The sequence below is a fragment of the Ambystoma mexicanum genome, chromosome 1q (genome assembly GCF_040938575.1).
Source record: "Ambystoma mexicanum isolate Mex_15411 chromosome 1q, UKY_AmexF1_1, whole genome shotgun sequence".
NCBI classification, from domain to species: domain Eukaryota; kingdom Metazoa; phylum Chordata; class Amphibia; order Caudata; family Ambystomatidae; genus Ambystoma; species Ambystoma mexicanum.
This window is the reverse complement of record NC_090922.1, coordinates 769,713,417-769,731,907: the sequence shown is the minus strand read 5'-3', so window position 1 is coordinate 769,731,907 and position 18,491 is coordinate 769,713,417. Positions and strand designations below refer to the sequence as shown.

Sequence of the window (18,491 nt, the reverse complement as noted above, 5' to 3'; positions counted from 1 at the left end):
GATGAGAGTGTAACGTCGTACTTACTAGGTTAAGCGCATGGTCGCGCGTACATGGATGGCTGCTTGATTGCAGCTGGTCAGGAACGCTGTGGTGAAGCCGGGAGCGTTAGCACCCGCTTCTGGTTGCTAAGCGAGTATCTCACGCTTCTGGTCACATGGGTTAATCACGTGACCAGATTGCCATAGTGACGCTGCTGGTTAATCACGTGACCAGATTGCCATAGTGACGCTGCTGCATCCGGCAGTTTCTGTATTATATTTCGGCTCTAGGCGCTCATTCTAAATGTGATACAATCTAGTGATGAGCTGCTGTGTGTTCAATGCGTATAGCGTGAATTATAAGCATATATATTTAGACCATGATGTACAGTCGGAGAAATATTGAAAGTCAACAAGTGTGTATGTCTCTAAGAGCAAGTGTATTAGCAGAAATCTGTTCTCCAAATACTGTTGGCGATTCAAATGGCTAGTTGATTTTGGTAAAAATAATTAGGTTCGTCTGTTGACCAAATCGTATGTCAAGTGACATCCATCCGGGTTCACTATTAACTGGCTCCGGGTGAGAGATGCGCAGCTGGCTGCCCTCTACATCTCAAAGTTTCCAAAAAATAATAATAAAGCGGTAACATATGTACAATTGCTATTGAAAGTATTAAAAAACCAGATATCTTAGAGTGTGTGAATTACTGCATTTGCCAAAGTTGGAAAAGGATAACTAAATAAGAACATTACTTGGGACATGTTTAGTCATCTCCCAAAAATTGATTCATAGAAAGACATTAAGCTCATGTTCCTGGTTGAGGCTAAGTTGTAGACAACGAAGTTTACATATCATTCAAGCTTCTTGCTGTCGTAGCATCAGTTGTCTATCGCCACCTATCATATGTGGTTTGATGTGTTGAAATCCCACAAATCTGATGTCCTTTCGGTGATCTAATTGGTGACAGGTTTGCCAATGCGTGGCAAATAGTAATTTCAGATCTTGACTGTTGAGATTAGCAAGGTGCTCTCGGATCCTAACTTGCAACTCCTGAATAGTGCTCCCAATGTATACCTTTTTGCAAACACATAGAATGCCATAGATCATACATTTTGATGGGCAGTTTATAAAGTCCTTAACCTTCACTTAGGTCTTCACATGCCATGGAGGTTTACGAGTGGGAGATAGTGCAAATTGGCAAAAATTACATGTATCACATTTGTGGAAACCAGATGGTTTGGTAGACGTCGATAGACAATTGCTCTGTCTTATGGTTTCACATCTCAAGAATGAGGGACTGAGTAAGTTGTGCAAAGTTGGCGCTTTTGTGAAAATGATATTTGGTTGCTCCAAAATGTATGGTGCAAGATATGAATCCAGAAGAAGGATGTGCCAATTTTTTTGTAAAATGTGATGAGGAACTTACAATCCTGGGAATATTTTGTGATGAAGTAGACATTTGCCGGATATTGTTTATCATCATCAGTTTTAAACGTCTGGGTCAGCAAATTGGGTCTTTGCACTGCTTCCATTGCTTTAATAGCCTTGCTGATAACATGCCCATTGTATCCTCCTCCTTGATATCTGGCTCCAATTGACTTACATTCTTGCATGAATATTTCGTCTTGGCTACAATTTCTCCTAGATCTTAGGAATTCCCTTCTTGGAATGTTATTAATGACACTTCGTCTATGACTGCTAGCTGCATGTAGAATTGCATTTACTGCAGTTGTTTTCCTGTAGGTGCGAGTCTGGATCTCATTAGATATTATATTGATATACAAGTCCAAAAACATTTATTTCCTCGGCATGTATATGTCCTGTAAAACTGATACCAAAGTTATTCTTGTTCAAATGTTGCATAAATGTGTGATTCCGACAACGCATTCAAATTAACCATGCGTTAAATCGAACAAACACCTCAAGGCAATACTTTTATTGTTCATTTTTAGTGAATTCAGGGATTTGATGTTTGACACTAATGCAGTCTCATCAGGAGACTAATGACATTTTTCCTTCCACGTTATCCGCTGTATGCAGGTACACCCTCCTTTGAGGTCTAAATAAGAGTGCGACATTGGCTTCCCTTAGCAGTCTCAATGTTTGTTTTCTGACTATTTGTTGAACTGGGAGGCATGATTAAGTAACACATTAGTCTGTCCTATGGATTTCAGTATAGTTCCTTTTGCAGAAATAGATGGATTTAAGGCACTAGCAGTTTTCAAAGTTGATTCCATATGGTAATTTTACACACATACTAATGACTATGCTGACAGGTTATCCATTAATTTCTGAAACTTTCTTTTGTTACCTCCCTCCCCCCACCCTGCCTCCAAACCAGATAATTTGATGGACTACAAAAGTTATCAACCTGTATATGTTTGTATTGGAGTAACCAATGTTTGATCGGATTGCACTGCCACAACTAGTATAATACACCCTGAAGACGACCCTAGAGGGTCGAAACACGTGTTGGCATCTGTATATGTGGCAATTGGCACAACTGCATTTATGTTGCAATTGTACCTATGTTATGACGTGGTGATGAATGCTTTGAATTCAAAATACAATTCTATCTTATGAATGCCATCCACATGTGATATATGTTCTCCTTTTTGTGTTAACATATCCTATGCACATACAATATTTATTTCTTGTGGGTGATACTCATCTCTGGCATGCATGTTTTACATGTAGTTTTCTTTGGCTTGTTTAATAAATTCAGTATCTCAAACACTTCCAAGACATTTCTTGGTCTATCACTTATGAAAGTGAGCGTGACTAGTGAGGGCACCTTTTCTACAAATCATCCTATATAAATATGTGAATGTGAGAAGTCACCTACTCTCCTCATCTATTGCAGCACACTACAACATAGTTTTGTGTCCACGAACTACAGAGGTTTGCGCACACCTGGAGTAGGGTGTTTTCTCACAAACCTTCAAACCTAAAGTCAATTTCACTTTACTTTCTCTGGGAAACAGTTTATCCCAGAGAAGGTATGTAAACCTTGGGGTAGCCTAAAAGGCTTCGCTTTGTCACTGCACTGAGGGTGCTGTGTGACACAAATGAAAAGATGATGCCTATGGAGTTGTCTAAAACTCCATAACCAAAGAAAACACAAGAGTAAACACATTAAAAATACATGAGGGTGGGAAAAAAGGCTCACACTCTCCAGGGAAAAAAAATCAAGTCCTTAAAATCCAGCAAAGCTACTGGGGGTCTCTAAGGTGAAGGGAATTAGCACATTTATTCTCCTCAACACCCCTGCACTCTCCCCTTCCCATGCACTTGAGTGATCTGAACGACACCTGCCTAGTAGGATCGTTGTCTGTCCTCCCTTTGTCCCCCCCCTTTACCTCGATGCATCTTGAAACACTTGTGTATAGGCGCATTATAAATGCCACATCATATAGAAAAGAATCTCTAAAGAGGACCCAAAGGGTCCCCAGCAACACTGCCCATAAGGAACTGTGTTCTGCAATAGTAAAATACAGATGCCTTAAAGAGGTATGGAGGCAAGTACACTCCCATAGGGCAGGTAAAACACAGAACAGAGTTCCAAAAGACCGAGCCACATAAGAATGAATGAGTGGAAAAATGCTCCACTCATTCAGGATTTCAGAAAAAGTTCCAGAAGTCCAGCAAAAAGTGCAAGGGGTCTCACTAGGAGAGGGGATGAATCATAACCTGACAGAGCAAATGTGTCAAATGATTGTAGGCCATACTATTTATGTTACATTACTATCAGACATCCTAGTTGTGCAAGCTAGCACCATAAAAGTATCTTACCCTAATGTAAATGTACATTTTTAATAAAAACTTTCAAACAAAATGTATAAAAACTGAAATCCAATGCAAATGTCTTACCAGGTCTTGGCACTGGCTGTGCGGCTGGGGTTTGTGTCTTCCTGGCTGATGCGCCTTCCTGTAGCACAAAGAACAAGCCAATCCAAATATGAAACTTTCATAGCAAGAATGTTTAAGAGAACAAACAAGTCAACATCCAAAACAAATTGCAGCAGGCACCAAATGCACGGTATTGCTTCCACGGACATCCGAAACGATAATTAGTGAAACAATGCAATTCTGCCAAGCAATTAAAAAGCTCCACAATAGGTAGTGTTAATACTGCACAATGTGATGGAAACACTGGACTTGCAAACAAAAACACCCGCTTTCCTTTCAAGTAAGTAAATTCAATGTTTTGTGTTAGAAGTTGTACTTTCTCTTGTGGGGCTCAAATTGCCTGCTCGAGTCTTGCAGCCTGCAATGCTCCGTAAGGAGGCACTTATTCAGGTACCTCTGGTGCCCGGCAAAAGTCCTCACTGCAGGGTAAACACTCTTTGGAGACACCCACTACTGTTCTGCAATGCCCAAACGCACAGAGACAATTTGTATGATATAATGGTGAATCCAAGGCGAAAAGAAAGGCAAGTACGTGTATGTCTTGCATGGGATTTCAACTTAAAAGACTGTTTAACCTATTTTACATCATGCAATGTTTTGTTATGTTATGCTATGGCAGGTAAAGCTTTTAAAGCTTTTAAATGTTGGGTATGTGTGAATTGTATTCAAATGTTCAATTTGAGTATGCAGTGAAATTAATTATCTTTCTTCCTACCTGCAAAGACGACCGCTTAAATGGGGTGGTTAATGACAAGATTTCACATACATCGCTTCCACATGCGCCACTTAAAAAATGAGCGAATTATACTGGTTTGTGGCTCCTCGGGCCTTCAATCGCTACAACAGGAATGTAGGCAAAATCTGTCTATTCCAACCAGACACATATTCCAATTAAATGCTAATGTGAAACTGGTTTAGTCTTTTCTGTTAACGCAATGGCCTCTATTCTCCAAAGTACTCTTTGATCATTTAATACAATTTCTGCCCAGCCTCCAGAATCAGATTCCACTGCCTCCGCACTTTCAGAGACATCAATGACAGTTGAGCGCTTTACAATGTCATAACATGGTCTGATTTGGTATTTCATTGATGTTTCAAACAATCTATTAACCCAGCGATTAAGCTTAACGGAATCATTCAATTCTACACCCATTATCAATCCATTTTGTATTCCCCCCTCATGGGTAAGAATGTTCCCAACACCGATGTACTTCTACAAACACATCTCTAATCTAAGTGACTGAATTGAGAACGGCAAGTAGGCTCTTGGCTGGAAAAAGGAAACACATTAGTAGTCCTGCCTGTCAGAGAACTGTTTTGCTTACCCCAACAAAGGAAGGGATGCTTAACATTTCTGCAGCATTTGACAGCACCAATCAAAACATTCTCGTACGGTTGGACGATAAACCGAGTTTTGGAAATATATCAATATATTTCCAAAAGCGATATAGGATGAGACAATATAGTTATCAAGATATTTACATTACATATACTATCATTTTTTATTTACATTGATATTTACACAGCTGTGTCTATTCTGAAACAGGAAGATGAAACCTGTATTTGCATTTTATTTTGATCTATGTCTTATAAAGGTGTTGGACATCTCGCATGTAGTTGGCGGTTTACAACTGAGCCTTTACCCACAAACAATATCGAGACATACATCCTTTATCACCATTCAGCACAAAAATATCGAGGTATGAATTCTGGTCCATATCGCCCAGCCCTACATTCTCCCATGAAGCAGGGAGTGTATTTAATTAAGGAGACAATCATTTAAATCGTATCAAATGGGTCCCATGCACATGCACGCTTCAATAGGTTCATTGCACCTACAAAGATAACGTGAGGTAAGAACACCCCTTTTCTTCCATATGTCAATTGTGTGGTAATTGTGACCTTCAACAGCTGCTCCCTTGCAGGTTGCAATACTATCTTCTTAACTGAGAAAGTCAACTGTCATGACCATTGGTATGGGGCTCATAGTGAACCATGACCTCTTTACTTTCAAAATAAATATTTAATTATTAAATATCAAGAATTGAAAGCTAATAAAAACAGTGCAGTGTGGTGGAACAGAACATGACAGCAAGTGGGTCTCAAAGGTTTTTATACAAGTTTTAGGGATGAGAACTGGAAAATCCACTACAACCCACAGGCATTCATCTAAACATTGGAAGTGTTTCAGACTTGGAAAGCTAACCAAGACAGTCCAGCTATGTACTGTATTTGTGTTTCCCCATCTACGAGGCATACTGGTCTTCAAGCGTTATCTGATCTAACTATAGTCTTAGGGACTGAGTGCCTAATAAAGTTCCGGATACAAGAAAGAGAATGTGAACACCACCTATGGCTACTAAGGTTTCATCTTGAAAAGAGAAGTGTGTTCTGGGATGGGAACAACCTAAATTAAAAATCACAAACAGAGAAACTATAGGGCACTCGAGCTTCTAATAGAAATAATGTTCTCCCCTAGATCTCAGCTGCAAGTAAATTCTCGGGAATATGTCCAGCATGTTTGTATCATAAAACACAGTCAGTGACTGACAAAAGAACAAGTTACTTACCCTGGTAACGTTTTGAAACTGGATGTTCCTCCCACGTATCCCTCATTTTATGTTATTTTTTTTCCAGCTTTAGCTGCTTCAGAAAGTTTCTCTCGGCAGAGGGCGCTGCAAGTCGAGCCGGTTGACTGTCACTCGAGGGCTTCCATCTCGGCTGACGTCATCGTCGAGTGCATATACCACATCCAGTGCCCGTTGGCTTCAGATCTGTTTTTTTTTTTCGCCACCATATGCAGAACTGCCTGCCTTGATAAGTCCCCATTTAAATTATCAGACATTAAAAGAGCGCAAAGTCCAAAGCTCAGAAATTCTACAGTGGGGTAGGTTGGGAGGGCAATGTGGAATACATGGGAGGAACATCCAGTCAAACTAACGTTAACGGGGGTAAGTAACTTTTTCAACAAATGTATTGTGTCCTCCCACATATTCCCTTATCTGATGACTGACTCCCAAAGCAGTATTAGGTTCTTTTGGAAGAGGGGGTAAGAATTGAGAGTTAGTTTGTCCAGAATGGAGCATAGAACTGCCTTCCCAATTCTTCCTTCATTGGTCGAAGTGTCTAAAAAGTAATGTTTAGTGAACTTGTGGAAGGTGGACCGGGTAGCTGCCTCGCATTTGTCCTTCATCGGAACTCCCCTCTAAAGGGCAGAAGAAGTTGCAATGCCCCTAGTGGAATGAGCCCTTAAATCTTCTGGGGGATCTTTCCCAGCTAGCTTGTAGCACTCTGAAATTGCCAGTATGATCTATCTGGAAAGGGTCTGTTTGGTGACTGATGGACCTAGTTTGTGTCTAGTATATCCAATGAAAAGTTGGTTGTACGGTCGCAACTTTGCCATCCTTAAACATAAAAGCTTGGAGCGCTCCTTAGATCAAGTCAATGGAATCTTTCCTCTTCCTTGCCAGGATGAGGTGGAGGATAGAAGGCCAGAAGCACAATTTGCTATGCCAAATGGTAATCCGAGACAATCTTCAGTAGAAAAAAGGGCTTGACCTTAAGGACAACTTTATCCTTGTAAAAAGTGGTAAACTGAGGTTTATAGGAGAATGCCTGCCACTCATTGAGCCTGTGGGCTGAGGTTATCGCTACTAACAAAATGGTATTGGAAGTTAGCAGCCTTAAAGAGCAGGAATGGAGTGGCTCGAAAGGAGCGCCCGTCAAAAGTTTTTAAACCAATTTAACGTCCCAAGTTGGTATTTGGAATGGTGTAGGAGGAAACACATTAGTGAGTCCTTTTAGAAATTTAAATAAGGTTATTTGAAGTAGGATCCCTCTCCCGAGGTGCGCTTGAATATGGAAAGCGCTGCTAGATAACACTAGATTGTTCCAATCTGGAGCACCAGATATACCAAATGTAGTAGAAAAGATAACACTGTAGGTGTATCGCACTGAAAAGGGTCCACATCATTTACCCTACACCATCTGCAGAACTTGTTCCAACGGCAGCGCTAGAAGGATTTTGTTGCTGGCCTTCTGGCCGAAAGCAAATCTCCATTACATCATCCGGGAGGTCCCAATCCTTGTACCTCAGACTCTCAAACTGTGCGTGAAGGCTGAGTGTCTTGACCTTTGAATGGAGAATCCAACCCTCCTCTTGCTAGAGAAGGCCCTCTCTGTGTATGGCGTATTCGAGGGCAGAGGGACATGCCCAGAAGTACCGGGTAACGCGTCGTCCTGGCCCAATCCGGGGCAATGATGATCATGGATTTACGGAACTTTCTCAACCTCTTGATCACTTGAGGAATGACGGGGACTGGAAGCAATGCGTACAGGAGTGGAAACTCAAGGAACACTACGAACGTGTCTCCTAGATCTCTATTTGGGGGAAATTCCATGGAGCAGAACAGTTCTCATTTACAGTCGACAATGGTCACAAACTGATCCACTTGAGGGGTTCCCCAAAGGTTGACGATCTCTTGAAGGACCTCCTGAGCTTGTTCCCAGCTCTGCCTGTTCGGAGTGTCCACTGCTGTGTTCTCCTCTCCAGGTAGATGAACTGCCGATAGAGAGATCCCTTCCCGAATTGCTCAGACTCAAAGCTGCATTGCTTCTCTGCACAGTGTTAGTGACCCTACACCTCCTCGCTTGTTGAGGTAGTACATGGCCACTGTGTTGTCCGTCATTATCGGGACAATCTTTCCCCATACAGAGGGTAGAAAGGCCTTCAGCACTAGCCTGATTGACCTGAGCTCCCAAAAGGTTGATGTGTAGTTTGGACTCAGATGGAGACCAACGACCGCTGATTGTCAGATAGTTGGCATAGGCTCCACCCCGCGATTGAGGCATCCGTCACTGTTATCTCTGGCCATGGTTGCCAAAAAGGTTCTCCTTTCAGAATGTTGTCCTTGCAGGACCACTATAGAAGGTCCATAGAGATTCTGCTTGGAATCTGAAGGTGGTCTGACATCCTGTCTGAGAATTGGGACCACTGTTCTGAGAGCCCATTGAAGGGATCTCATTCTCAGACGAGCCTCAGTCCCCAGAAAAATGCAGGATGCCATGAGGCCGAGGAACGTCAAAAAGTCAAAGGCTGCAAGACGCTGGGCACTCTGAAACTTGGTGACCATCTGCAAAATGTCTTTAGCCCTCACCTCGGGTGGCAAGGCTTTTCCCAAGGAAGCATCCAGGACTGTCCCAATAAATTGGAGTCTGAGATGGTATCACGTGAGACTTCTTGTAACTGAGGGAGAAGCCAAGTCTGTGGAGGGAGTAGCAGGCGATCCAGAGATGTTCTTGGGCCTGTTCGGGTGAACGTGCTCTGATCTGCCAGGTAGGGGTAGACTTGCACCCCCCCCCACCAGAGACTTGCTGCCACCACTGCCATTAACTTGGTGAAATCCCTCAGGGCGGCAGTCAGCCCGAATGGCAGAACTTGAAACGGTTGATGAGAAACGCCAATGGCAAACCTCGGGTACTTCCTGTGGTTGTGGTGGATTGGAACATGAAAGTAAGCATCCTGAAAATCCAACAATGCCATCCAATCCTGGAGATGGTGGGCATGAAGGGTCTGCGAAAGTGTGACCATTTTGAACTTGTCCTTCCTGAGGAACTTGTTCAAGTATCTCAAGTCCAAGATAGGTCTCAGTCCTCCGTCCTTCTTGGGGATTAGCAAATAGGGAGAATGCTATGCTCTATTCCTCTCCATCACAGGTACTGGTTCTATAGCACCTTTCTCTAGCCGGGTCAACATTTCATGGATCTGGAACATTTAGCGAATGGTTTTCTGGTGGATGATCCAGAGGTCTTTGTATAAAGAGAAGGCAGTAACCCTGGGCTACTGTTTCCAGTGTCCATTCATACAAAGTAATACCTCCCCATTCTTTCAGATGCTGTGACAGTCGACCTCCCACCGTCGTGAGTCAACACCTCAGAGTTGTTTTGAGGCGGCTGAAGCAGCAGCTGATGGTAAAGACGCTGCTGCTTGAGCAGGCTTTGCACCTCTCCCTCGTCCACCACAAGGGAATCTTCTCTGTCCTCTTTGACCAGCCTGTCCTCTCGCTCTTTCAATTGAGTAACTAGCGAAAAGACGTATCCCTCCAATATGATCCGATAGAGTGAAAAGGCATTGCCTGCCTGACTGCGGGCACTTAATGACATGGCTGCCACCTTCAAGGTCTGCAGCTTTTCAAGGCTTTCATCAGCCTTAGTTCCAAATAAACGAGAGCCGTCAAAGGGCATGTTAAGGAGTCTGGATTGTACATCTGGAGCCAATCCTGACTTCGGCAACTACAAAAATCTGTGCATGACAGTGCTTGCCTCCATGGCCCTGCTGACACTGTCAACAGTGTCCCGAGCTGATTGCAGAGACTCAAACATGGCCTCATCGTCATCCCTTACCAGGATCATGAAGCCATCTCTCTCCCCTCACCCTCAGGGATGTGATCAGCCGCCATTGCTATGCAGTCCCACAGGGTGAACATAAACTTTGCCTGGGCAAATGTGGAATTAGCAGACTTTAAAGCCATGCTTCTAGCCAAAAGATTTTCTTTTCCCAGGAGTCAATGCCTTTGTCATCCCCGTCATGGGGTATGGTTGGATACACAGCTTGCTTGGAGGCAGCTGTAGGTGCTTGTACTACTAGGCTTTCTGGAGTTGGATGCTTGACAGGTAGCCAGAGTCACTACTGGATGGCCTGTATTTTTTGGTCAAATTTTTGTTTACTTCGGGGCTGGACTCTGGAGCCTCTCCCAGTTTGCTGCAAGCCTTTTTTGCAATGCCACATGGAATGGTAAAATGGGGTAATATTGAGGACCCATGTCCAATATGTCAGTCAGGTTGTCCTAGTCAAATGCAGGAGCTGGTCTACTCCATCCCAAGAATTCCACCACTCTGGACATTAGGCTTCTGTAGAATGCATCTGCATGATCAGTCAGGTCCGGTTTCCCAAAATCTAATTCTGGGGAGGAGTCTACCCCACTAGCTGTTTGGAGAGGGTCATGTCGTTCTCCAACCCTGGTCTCTTCTGAAATAAAGCATTCCAGTATATTAGTATTTTTTTTTATACTATCTGTATCCAATTGGATATGACATGGAGGGGTATCAGGTTTCATAGCCCTCATATATTGAAGTCAAAAACCTGAAAAAATCCTTTTTAGATAAAGGTTTAAAAACTTTTACCTGGCTTTTCTGAGGTAAAGGCGTTGAAGAATTTACATTCAGCATCAATGTTTTTTTGTATCGAAGTTGAAGGCATCAATGGTGTCGACAGCTTGACCTTTGTCTTCGGCTTCAAGGACTTTCGACATTTTCTTCCATGATTTCTAGGCGAGTAGTTTTAGGCTTATGACCCGGGATCGAGGGCGCACAGGTTTTTTGGCCTTGGCGTCATGCTGGTCTTTAACCGTAGCATGGCCACTTTTCTTATGCTTCGAGGTGGTAGGGGCCTGCTCCTCGAATATTTAGCACATTTTCTTCCTATAAAGCGTCGCCACTCCTCTTTGGATTACATCGGGCAGACTACGCTCCTTTCTGAGGAAGACTAGGAAGAAAGTGATTAGAGCTTCTTCTTGATTTTGTCGAAGACTAGGAGTGTGCTCCTCGAGTGGGATCGTTTCTTCTATCTTTTTTTGTGAGGAGAGGAATCTCTCGACTCGAGGGAAGACCCAAATTTAGAAGGAGTGGACGGGGATTTGGGGATAATCCTACCCACCGCAAGTTTAGATTTGCGCTCTTTTAATGCCTTACCTGTCATCGACTGACCCGAAAGACGGCAAGCTACATGCTCGACGCTGAGGCACCTGAGGCATATCTTATGTGAGTCTGTGATCGACATCTTGGCGCCACAGTTTAGACACATTTTGAAGCCAGTTTTCTTAGTATTCGGAGCTGAAAACAATGCCATTTTCGATAAATTTGACGAAAACTGAAAGGCACCGTTAATCTCGAAGCAATTGCAGAAATATGGAACTGAAGCCAATGGGGGCTGCGCGTGGTATATGTACTCGATGATGACCTCAGCCGAGATGGAAGCCCTCGAGGGACATCGAGTCGACTGTCTCTATGCACAGCGCCCTCTGCCAAGAGAAACATTTTCCAAAGCAGTTAAAGCTGGAAACCAAGATATCATAAAATGAGAAATATATGTGAGAGGACAATGCAGTGGAAGGTCTGCTTTGCAGAATTACAGGGTTGAATGGTGTAAACAACTCCTACTGAGCACCACACGTTCTTAACCGACAGTGACCCCATCGTAAATGGGGAACAAGCACAAGCCTAAAAAGGTATACCTCCCCCACCCCCCCTTTGCATCTCATCTCAAAATGGGCAGGCTACACTCTTCTAGAGGGGTGTGAGCTATGTAAGAAATCTGAAGTCATCCTCACACCTACTCTTCTCAGGGGTCCAGGGAAAGTCCATTACTTTTGGATACTGACCCAGGGGGCTGGAGATGCGAGGTAGGATCCTTACCCTCCCCCTGCCTTTATAGGCTGTTAAGCCCATTCTATCATTCCCCCTCAGTCACACCACTATAGTACTGGGATGAGGAAGAGGCAATTAGAAGTAGTTCTCACTAACATGTCATTTCACCACTCTGGTACTGAGACGAAGAAGAGGCCTGAAGACTGGTGAGGATCCGGCATGTCCTGATGGTCAGGCAAGTGGGCTGAAGGACTCGAACCTGCCTCCTGTTAAGTGGTAGTGGGTGCATAAAAGGTGGATCCGACAATCGGGGAGGGGAGACCAGCAGGAGAGAAGTCGGGCTGGGTGTGTCGGCCCTGCAAGGAGAGAAATCCTGCCACGAAGGAGATTGCCGAAGAGGGTCCCGTCTGGAGGCCAGGACGCTGCCAAATATCGAGGAAAGGCTGCAACGCTGAGGCCTTGGTGGGCTGCGAGAGGATCACAGCTGATAGAGCTTTCTTGGTCGAGTGCCCACAGTCGGAACTGTGGGGCACAGAAGAGACCCCAGTGCTGCATGCTACCAGCAGCACTCGCAGGTAATGAGTGGAGCTGCTGGCAACCCAATGAGGTTTCCACAGTGCTGGAACGGCTGGCAACACTACGGTGACGTGGACGCGGAGCAGAAAGCAAGGAAAGACGGCACCTGGACAAACCGCCAGGGACCAGTGAGTAAACAAAAAGGAACACTCGTACAGGATCGCTCGTGGAGCTACTGCAGGGCAAATGTAATTGCCAGGTGAACGAAAATAGATATGCAAGAAAAAGCTAACCTAAAATGAGGGCTTATACAATCAAGTTGAAATATCAGAGAAAGCCTTGTGAATTAAGTATTATTGAATATCAAACTAAAGGAAAGCCTTGATAAGGGAATAGTTTCTTACCTGTAACTCCATTTCTCCAGCATTGGTATCTTTCATGGATTCACGTGCTTAGAATATTCCCCGTCATCAGACTGGGACCCCTCGGTACACTTATAAAGCTGTTTTCCATAGGAAAAAACTTCGACACTTGTGTCCTATCTACATCGTTTTGGGCTGCTTACGCATGCCCCAATAGGACGTAGCAGTATAAATGCCCCGCCCTCACGGCTCCCTTCAGATTTTAACACCTCCAAAGTAGAATGGGGTAATACAAACATCTACATTGCATTCAGGGGAGGCCGGCGGGTGGATGTGAATCCATGAACGATACCAATGGCGGAGAAATTGAGTTATAGGTAAGAAACTATTCCCTTCTCCAGCATCGGATCCTTCATGGATTCACATGTTTAGAATAGATTGTATAGCAGTAACCCTGATATGGCGATGTGAATGCAATCCAACATTATCCCAAGCATAGATTCCTCTTTTTTTTTTAAAACAGCAACTACAGGTTAGTTTAAAACAACCACCACGACAGTAATGACACTAACCATCATATGCATGGAGATATAGATATATATCTCAGCATGTGATCTAAGCAGATTCCACAAGCCTCAGAAATATGTATGACAATGCATTACTTAACGTAAAAGCATTTCTGATGGTTGTATCTGCTTAGATTCACATGCTGTGCATAGTCCGACATCCAGTGGTCACTGCGGAGTATTGCATTTTGTTTTTCATAGTCGAAAAGGGGACGTCGACAAGGCGTAACACTATCCCTATAGTGAAGTGCAGTGTACCCACAATCCCTCACGCGTGGAGGTCCCACCATTTGTATTTTTTCTGCCCTGAGGGAGCCTTATAGATGTGAGTGTACAGAAAAGAGAGATAAAAGGATGTCTATGTTCCTTCCATCCGAGCGGGGAGGAAGGTTGGGCGCATGTGAATCTAAGCAGATACAACCATCAGAAATGCTTTTACGGTAAGTAATGCATTGTCTTCTGATGTTTGTTTATCTGCTTAGAATCACATGCTGTGCATAGACTAGCGAGCAGTACCCAGAGTTGGAGGTGGGTTGTGAGAAGGAACAGTAGAGAAAAGATTTCTTAATACTGCTTGTCCCACCTGGGAATCAGATCTAGAGTGGGCATCTAGACAGTAGTGTTTTGTACAGGTGTGTACAGAACTCCAGGTTGCCGCTTTGCAAATGGACTCAAGAGGGACATTTACAATGAATGCTATGGAAGCCCCAGTGCCTCAAGTAGAGTGTGCTCTTGGCTCGAAGGGTAGTTCTCTCTAAGCAAGAGTGTAACAGAGGGTGATGCATTGTACGATCTAGATATAGTGGATTTTGAAACTGCATCTCCCTCTCTTCCTGCTGCCACCGAGACAAAGAACTGATTAGTCTTTCTCAGTGGTCTAGTTCTTTCCATATAAAATATAACAGCCCTGCGCACTTCCAGTGTATGCAGGCTTTTTTCTCCCAAGTTTGAAGGGTTTTGAAAGAACATTGGTAGTTCTATAGATTGGTTCACATGGAACTTCGAAAATGAATTTGGGTGCAAACCTAGGGTGTATGCGTAGAACTACCTTCTCTGAACTGTTACAAAGAGGTCTAGAATAGATAGTGCTTGTAGTTCACTTACTCTACTGATGGAGGTGATAGCTATTAGGAAAGCAGTTTTAAGGGTGAGGTCCTTAAGCGTTGCTTTGTGCATGGGTTCAAAGGGTGAGCCCATGAGCCTGGTTGGTACCACATTTAAGTCCCATCCGGGAGCTGGGTTAGCTATGGGAGGGTGTATTCTTTTAACCCCTTCCATGAAGGCCTTAATAACTGGGACTTTCCACCACAACACTAAGTTGCGAAGCGGTGTAAGCGGAAAGTGCAGCCAAATGAACCTTAATAGAATTAAACACTAATCCTGAGTCTAGTAGGTGAGTCAGGTAGAGAACAATTTGTGTGGGAGAGCAGTCTTATTTCTACACCATATGATGAATCTCCCACTTGCTAGAGTAACAGTGACGAGTGTTAGGCTTTCTAGCTTCCTTGAGAATGTCGATGCATCTTTGCGGGAGCTGTAAATGACCAAATTCTATGATCTCAGGAGCCATGCTGCTAAGTTCATGGTCTGTGGGAATGGGTGTAATGTCTTGCCTTTGTCCTGTGACAGCATGTTGTACAGGCAGGGTAGTTTCACCGGTGGCGACAGAGACATCTCCATCAGGAGAGCGAACCATGGTTGCCGGGGCCACTAGTATCATGGTGACTGGTTCCTGGTGCATCTTGTGCACTATTTTGTTGAGAAGGGGAGTCGGGGGGGAAAAGTGTAAACAAATTTCCCTGACCATGGTATTGATAGACCATTCCCCATGGATTGGTTCTGAGGGTACCTGGAGGCGTAATCTTGGCATTGGGAGTTCTCCAGAGTTGCGAAGAGATCCATTTCTGGGAATCCCCATTGTGTGAAGACGTCGAAGACGATGTCTTCTTGTAACCGCCATTCGTATTCTGCAGGTAGAGGGAAGTCTCTGCTGAGTTCGTCTGCTAGCAGATTGAGTTCCCCTGGTACACGTTGTGACAACAGGAACATGTGTTTGAGAGCCCACTTCCAGATGTTCTGGGACAGCTTGGACAGTCCTGGAGAGTGAGTGCCCCCTTGCTTGTTCAGATAGTACATAGCTGTGGTGCTGTCTGTGAGGAGCATCACTGTCTTCCCTTGAAGGTGTGACTGAAAAGCCTTCAGTGCTTTGAAGACCGCTAACAGTTCCAGCAAGTTTATGTGTTTGGGCGCTACGCTCAGAGTCCAAACTCTGTGTGCAGTCTGATGGGATAGGTGAGCCCCCCATCCTGTGAGGGATGCGTCTGTGGTTAGAGTGGCCTCCACTGCGGGGGTGGCAAATGGTTTCCCTATGACAAGGTTTTCCTTCGACCACCACCGTAGCGAGAGAACCAAGGCCTGTGAAACCATCACTAGATCGTCCCATTGTCCGCTGGCCTGACACCACTGGCTGTTGAGCCACACTTGCATTGGACGCATGCGCAGTCTCGCGTGAGGTACCAAATATATACATGACACCATCATTCCCAGCAAACGCATTGCTTTGCACACCGTCACCTCTCGACCGGCCACATAGAGGGATCTGAAACAGCATATTTTGGACCCTCTCGTTGGAGGGGAAGACGAGGCCGTCCTTTGTTCGAATTAGAGCCCATAGGAATTGTTTGATTTGGCTGGGCTCTAGGCTGTACTTCTTCTCGTTGATGGAGGAGCCCAGTTTGAACAAAAGGTCTACAGTCTGTTGAGTGTTTGAGAAGCATGTCTCGTAAGAATCCCCTGTTATGAGCCAATCGTCGAGGTAAGGGTATACTGGGATGGACAACCTGCACAGGAGGGCCGCTGCCACTGCCAGTACTTTCGTGAATACCCTCGGCGCTGACGCTATGCTGAAGGGTAGAACTCTGAACTGGTAGTGTTTGCCCTCTATCATGAACCTGAGGTATTTTCTGTGCACTGGCAACATTAAAATATGAAAGTATGCATCTTTCATGTCCAGTGTTATCATGTAATCCCCTTGCGATAACAGGGGGATTACTTCCTGTAGTGTCACCATGCGAAATTTGAGGTTTTACAAAGTTGTTCGCTGGGCCGGCCCCCGACCGGTGATGCATGGGAGGGGACCCGAATCTTCAGGTCATTTAGTGTTGGTGGCTTGGGAACCTCTAGGGGTGGAACCCCGACCTCTCCCTTTGCCACAACGCTGTCCTCTTTGGGTGTATTGTCCACTGGTTCCTTGATTCGAGGACCAGTTGCCTGCAGAGTACTGCTGCTGTTGCTGATGATGATGTTGGCATTGGCCTCGAAAAAAGCATCTGTTTCCATAACCTCGCTTGTTGGGAGGCCTTGAAATCTGATGTAGGGTCTTAATGGTGTCAAATTCGTTTTTTGCATTCTCTAGCGCGTCATCCACCGCCTTCTCAAAGAGGTTGGCATCCTCTATTGGTTGGTTAATGAGAGATGCTTGAGTTTCGGGTTTAAACCCTGAATTACGTAGCTAGACATGACGTTTGAGGAGGATTCCTTGGACTAGGGAACGGCCAGCTGTTTCTGCAGCATCTAGAGTATTCTTAATGATGCTCTGGTGGACTAAGGTGCCCTCGGTAACTGTGGCCAGAAGCCGAGTTTTTAGGGGTTCAGGTACCTTCTCAATGTCTTTGCGCAGTTTGCTCCATTGGGCATCTGCATAACTAGCCAGTAAGGAGTAGTTAGCAATCCTAGTGGAAAAGGCTGCCGAGGCTGTGATCCTTTTACCTAGGGCATACAGCTTTTTACCTTTTTTATCTGGAGGTGCCTCGCTGGTTGATAGCGGGACCCCTGGCCTTTTTCTTGTATTAGTTACTACTAGGGAGTCCGGTACTGAGTGGCCCCTGATGTATAACGGGTCCGATGGAGAAGGACTAAATACTTTTTCTATCCTTGGGTTGACCCCTCTGACCAATGCGGGTGTAGCTAGCGAAGGGATGATTCGTCTCTTTACTGAGGCAAGGAAGGGAATGGTTTGACTGACGGGGGGTTTCTCCTTGATAATCTTTTCAACCAAGTCTATGTCAGGAGAAATGTCCCCAGTCTCGATTTCAAAATGCGCTGCTGCCTTACGCAGCAGTGCATTAAAGGTAGGTTGATCGTCTATAGGTGACGTATTCCTGATTGGTGAGTCATTGGGAGGGGAAAGGTTTAGGGCGTCGGGGTCTGTAGACGCTGATGGGGACTGCCAGGGCTGTGAAGCACCTTCTTCTGGGTCTTCTTCAAACCCCAATCCCTCCTCTCCCCCCCCCCCCCACCACCCCTGTTTGGGTCATCCTCAAAACCTTCCTGGTCTAAGTCTTGTTCTTGTTGGTTACCTAAGAACTCCACTTCATGAAAGTGGGAGTCCTCTTCAGTGAGGTCATACAACTGTACATCCCCCTGTGGGGGGTTAAACAGCCTAGGGCATTTAGCCCTAGGATCCTCCTGAGGCCCCTCTCTTGGTCTTTTGGGTGTGGGCAGGTATTGGGTAGATAAAAAATTCTCCATGCAAAATTGGAGTCTCTCCAAGGTCCCTTGTGGTAGCCCAGAGCGATCGGGGGGGGGGGGGGGGGGGAGAGGGAAGGCTTTCGGCATGTAAACGCTTTGACCTATCCCATAACGGTGAGGATAAGCTCCCATCGCCTTCTGAAAAGCCTTCTAGTAGGCTGGGAGTCCCTTTCGACGGAGGGGGCTGTTCCTGCCTTCCTTCTG

At 44.9% G+C, this 18,491-nt stretch overlaps 1 protein-coding gene across 1 annotated transcript in view; it reads right to left on the bottom strand.

Annotated features, from left to right (window-relative positions):
- Positions 1–18,491, bottom strand: part of CDC73 (cell division cycle 73) — a 1,222,960-nt gene that overhangs the window by 455,339 nt on the left and 749,130 nt on the right. Inside the window, exon 11 of the mRNA XM_069641358.1 lies at positions 3,851–3,908. Within this exon, the coding sequence (XP_069497459.1) occupies positions 3,851–3,908 (58 nt within the window). The remainder of the gene's footprint in view (positions 1–3,850; positions 3,909–18,491) is intronic.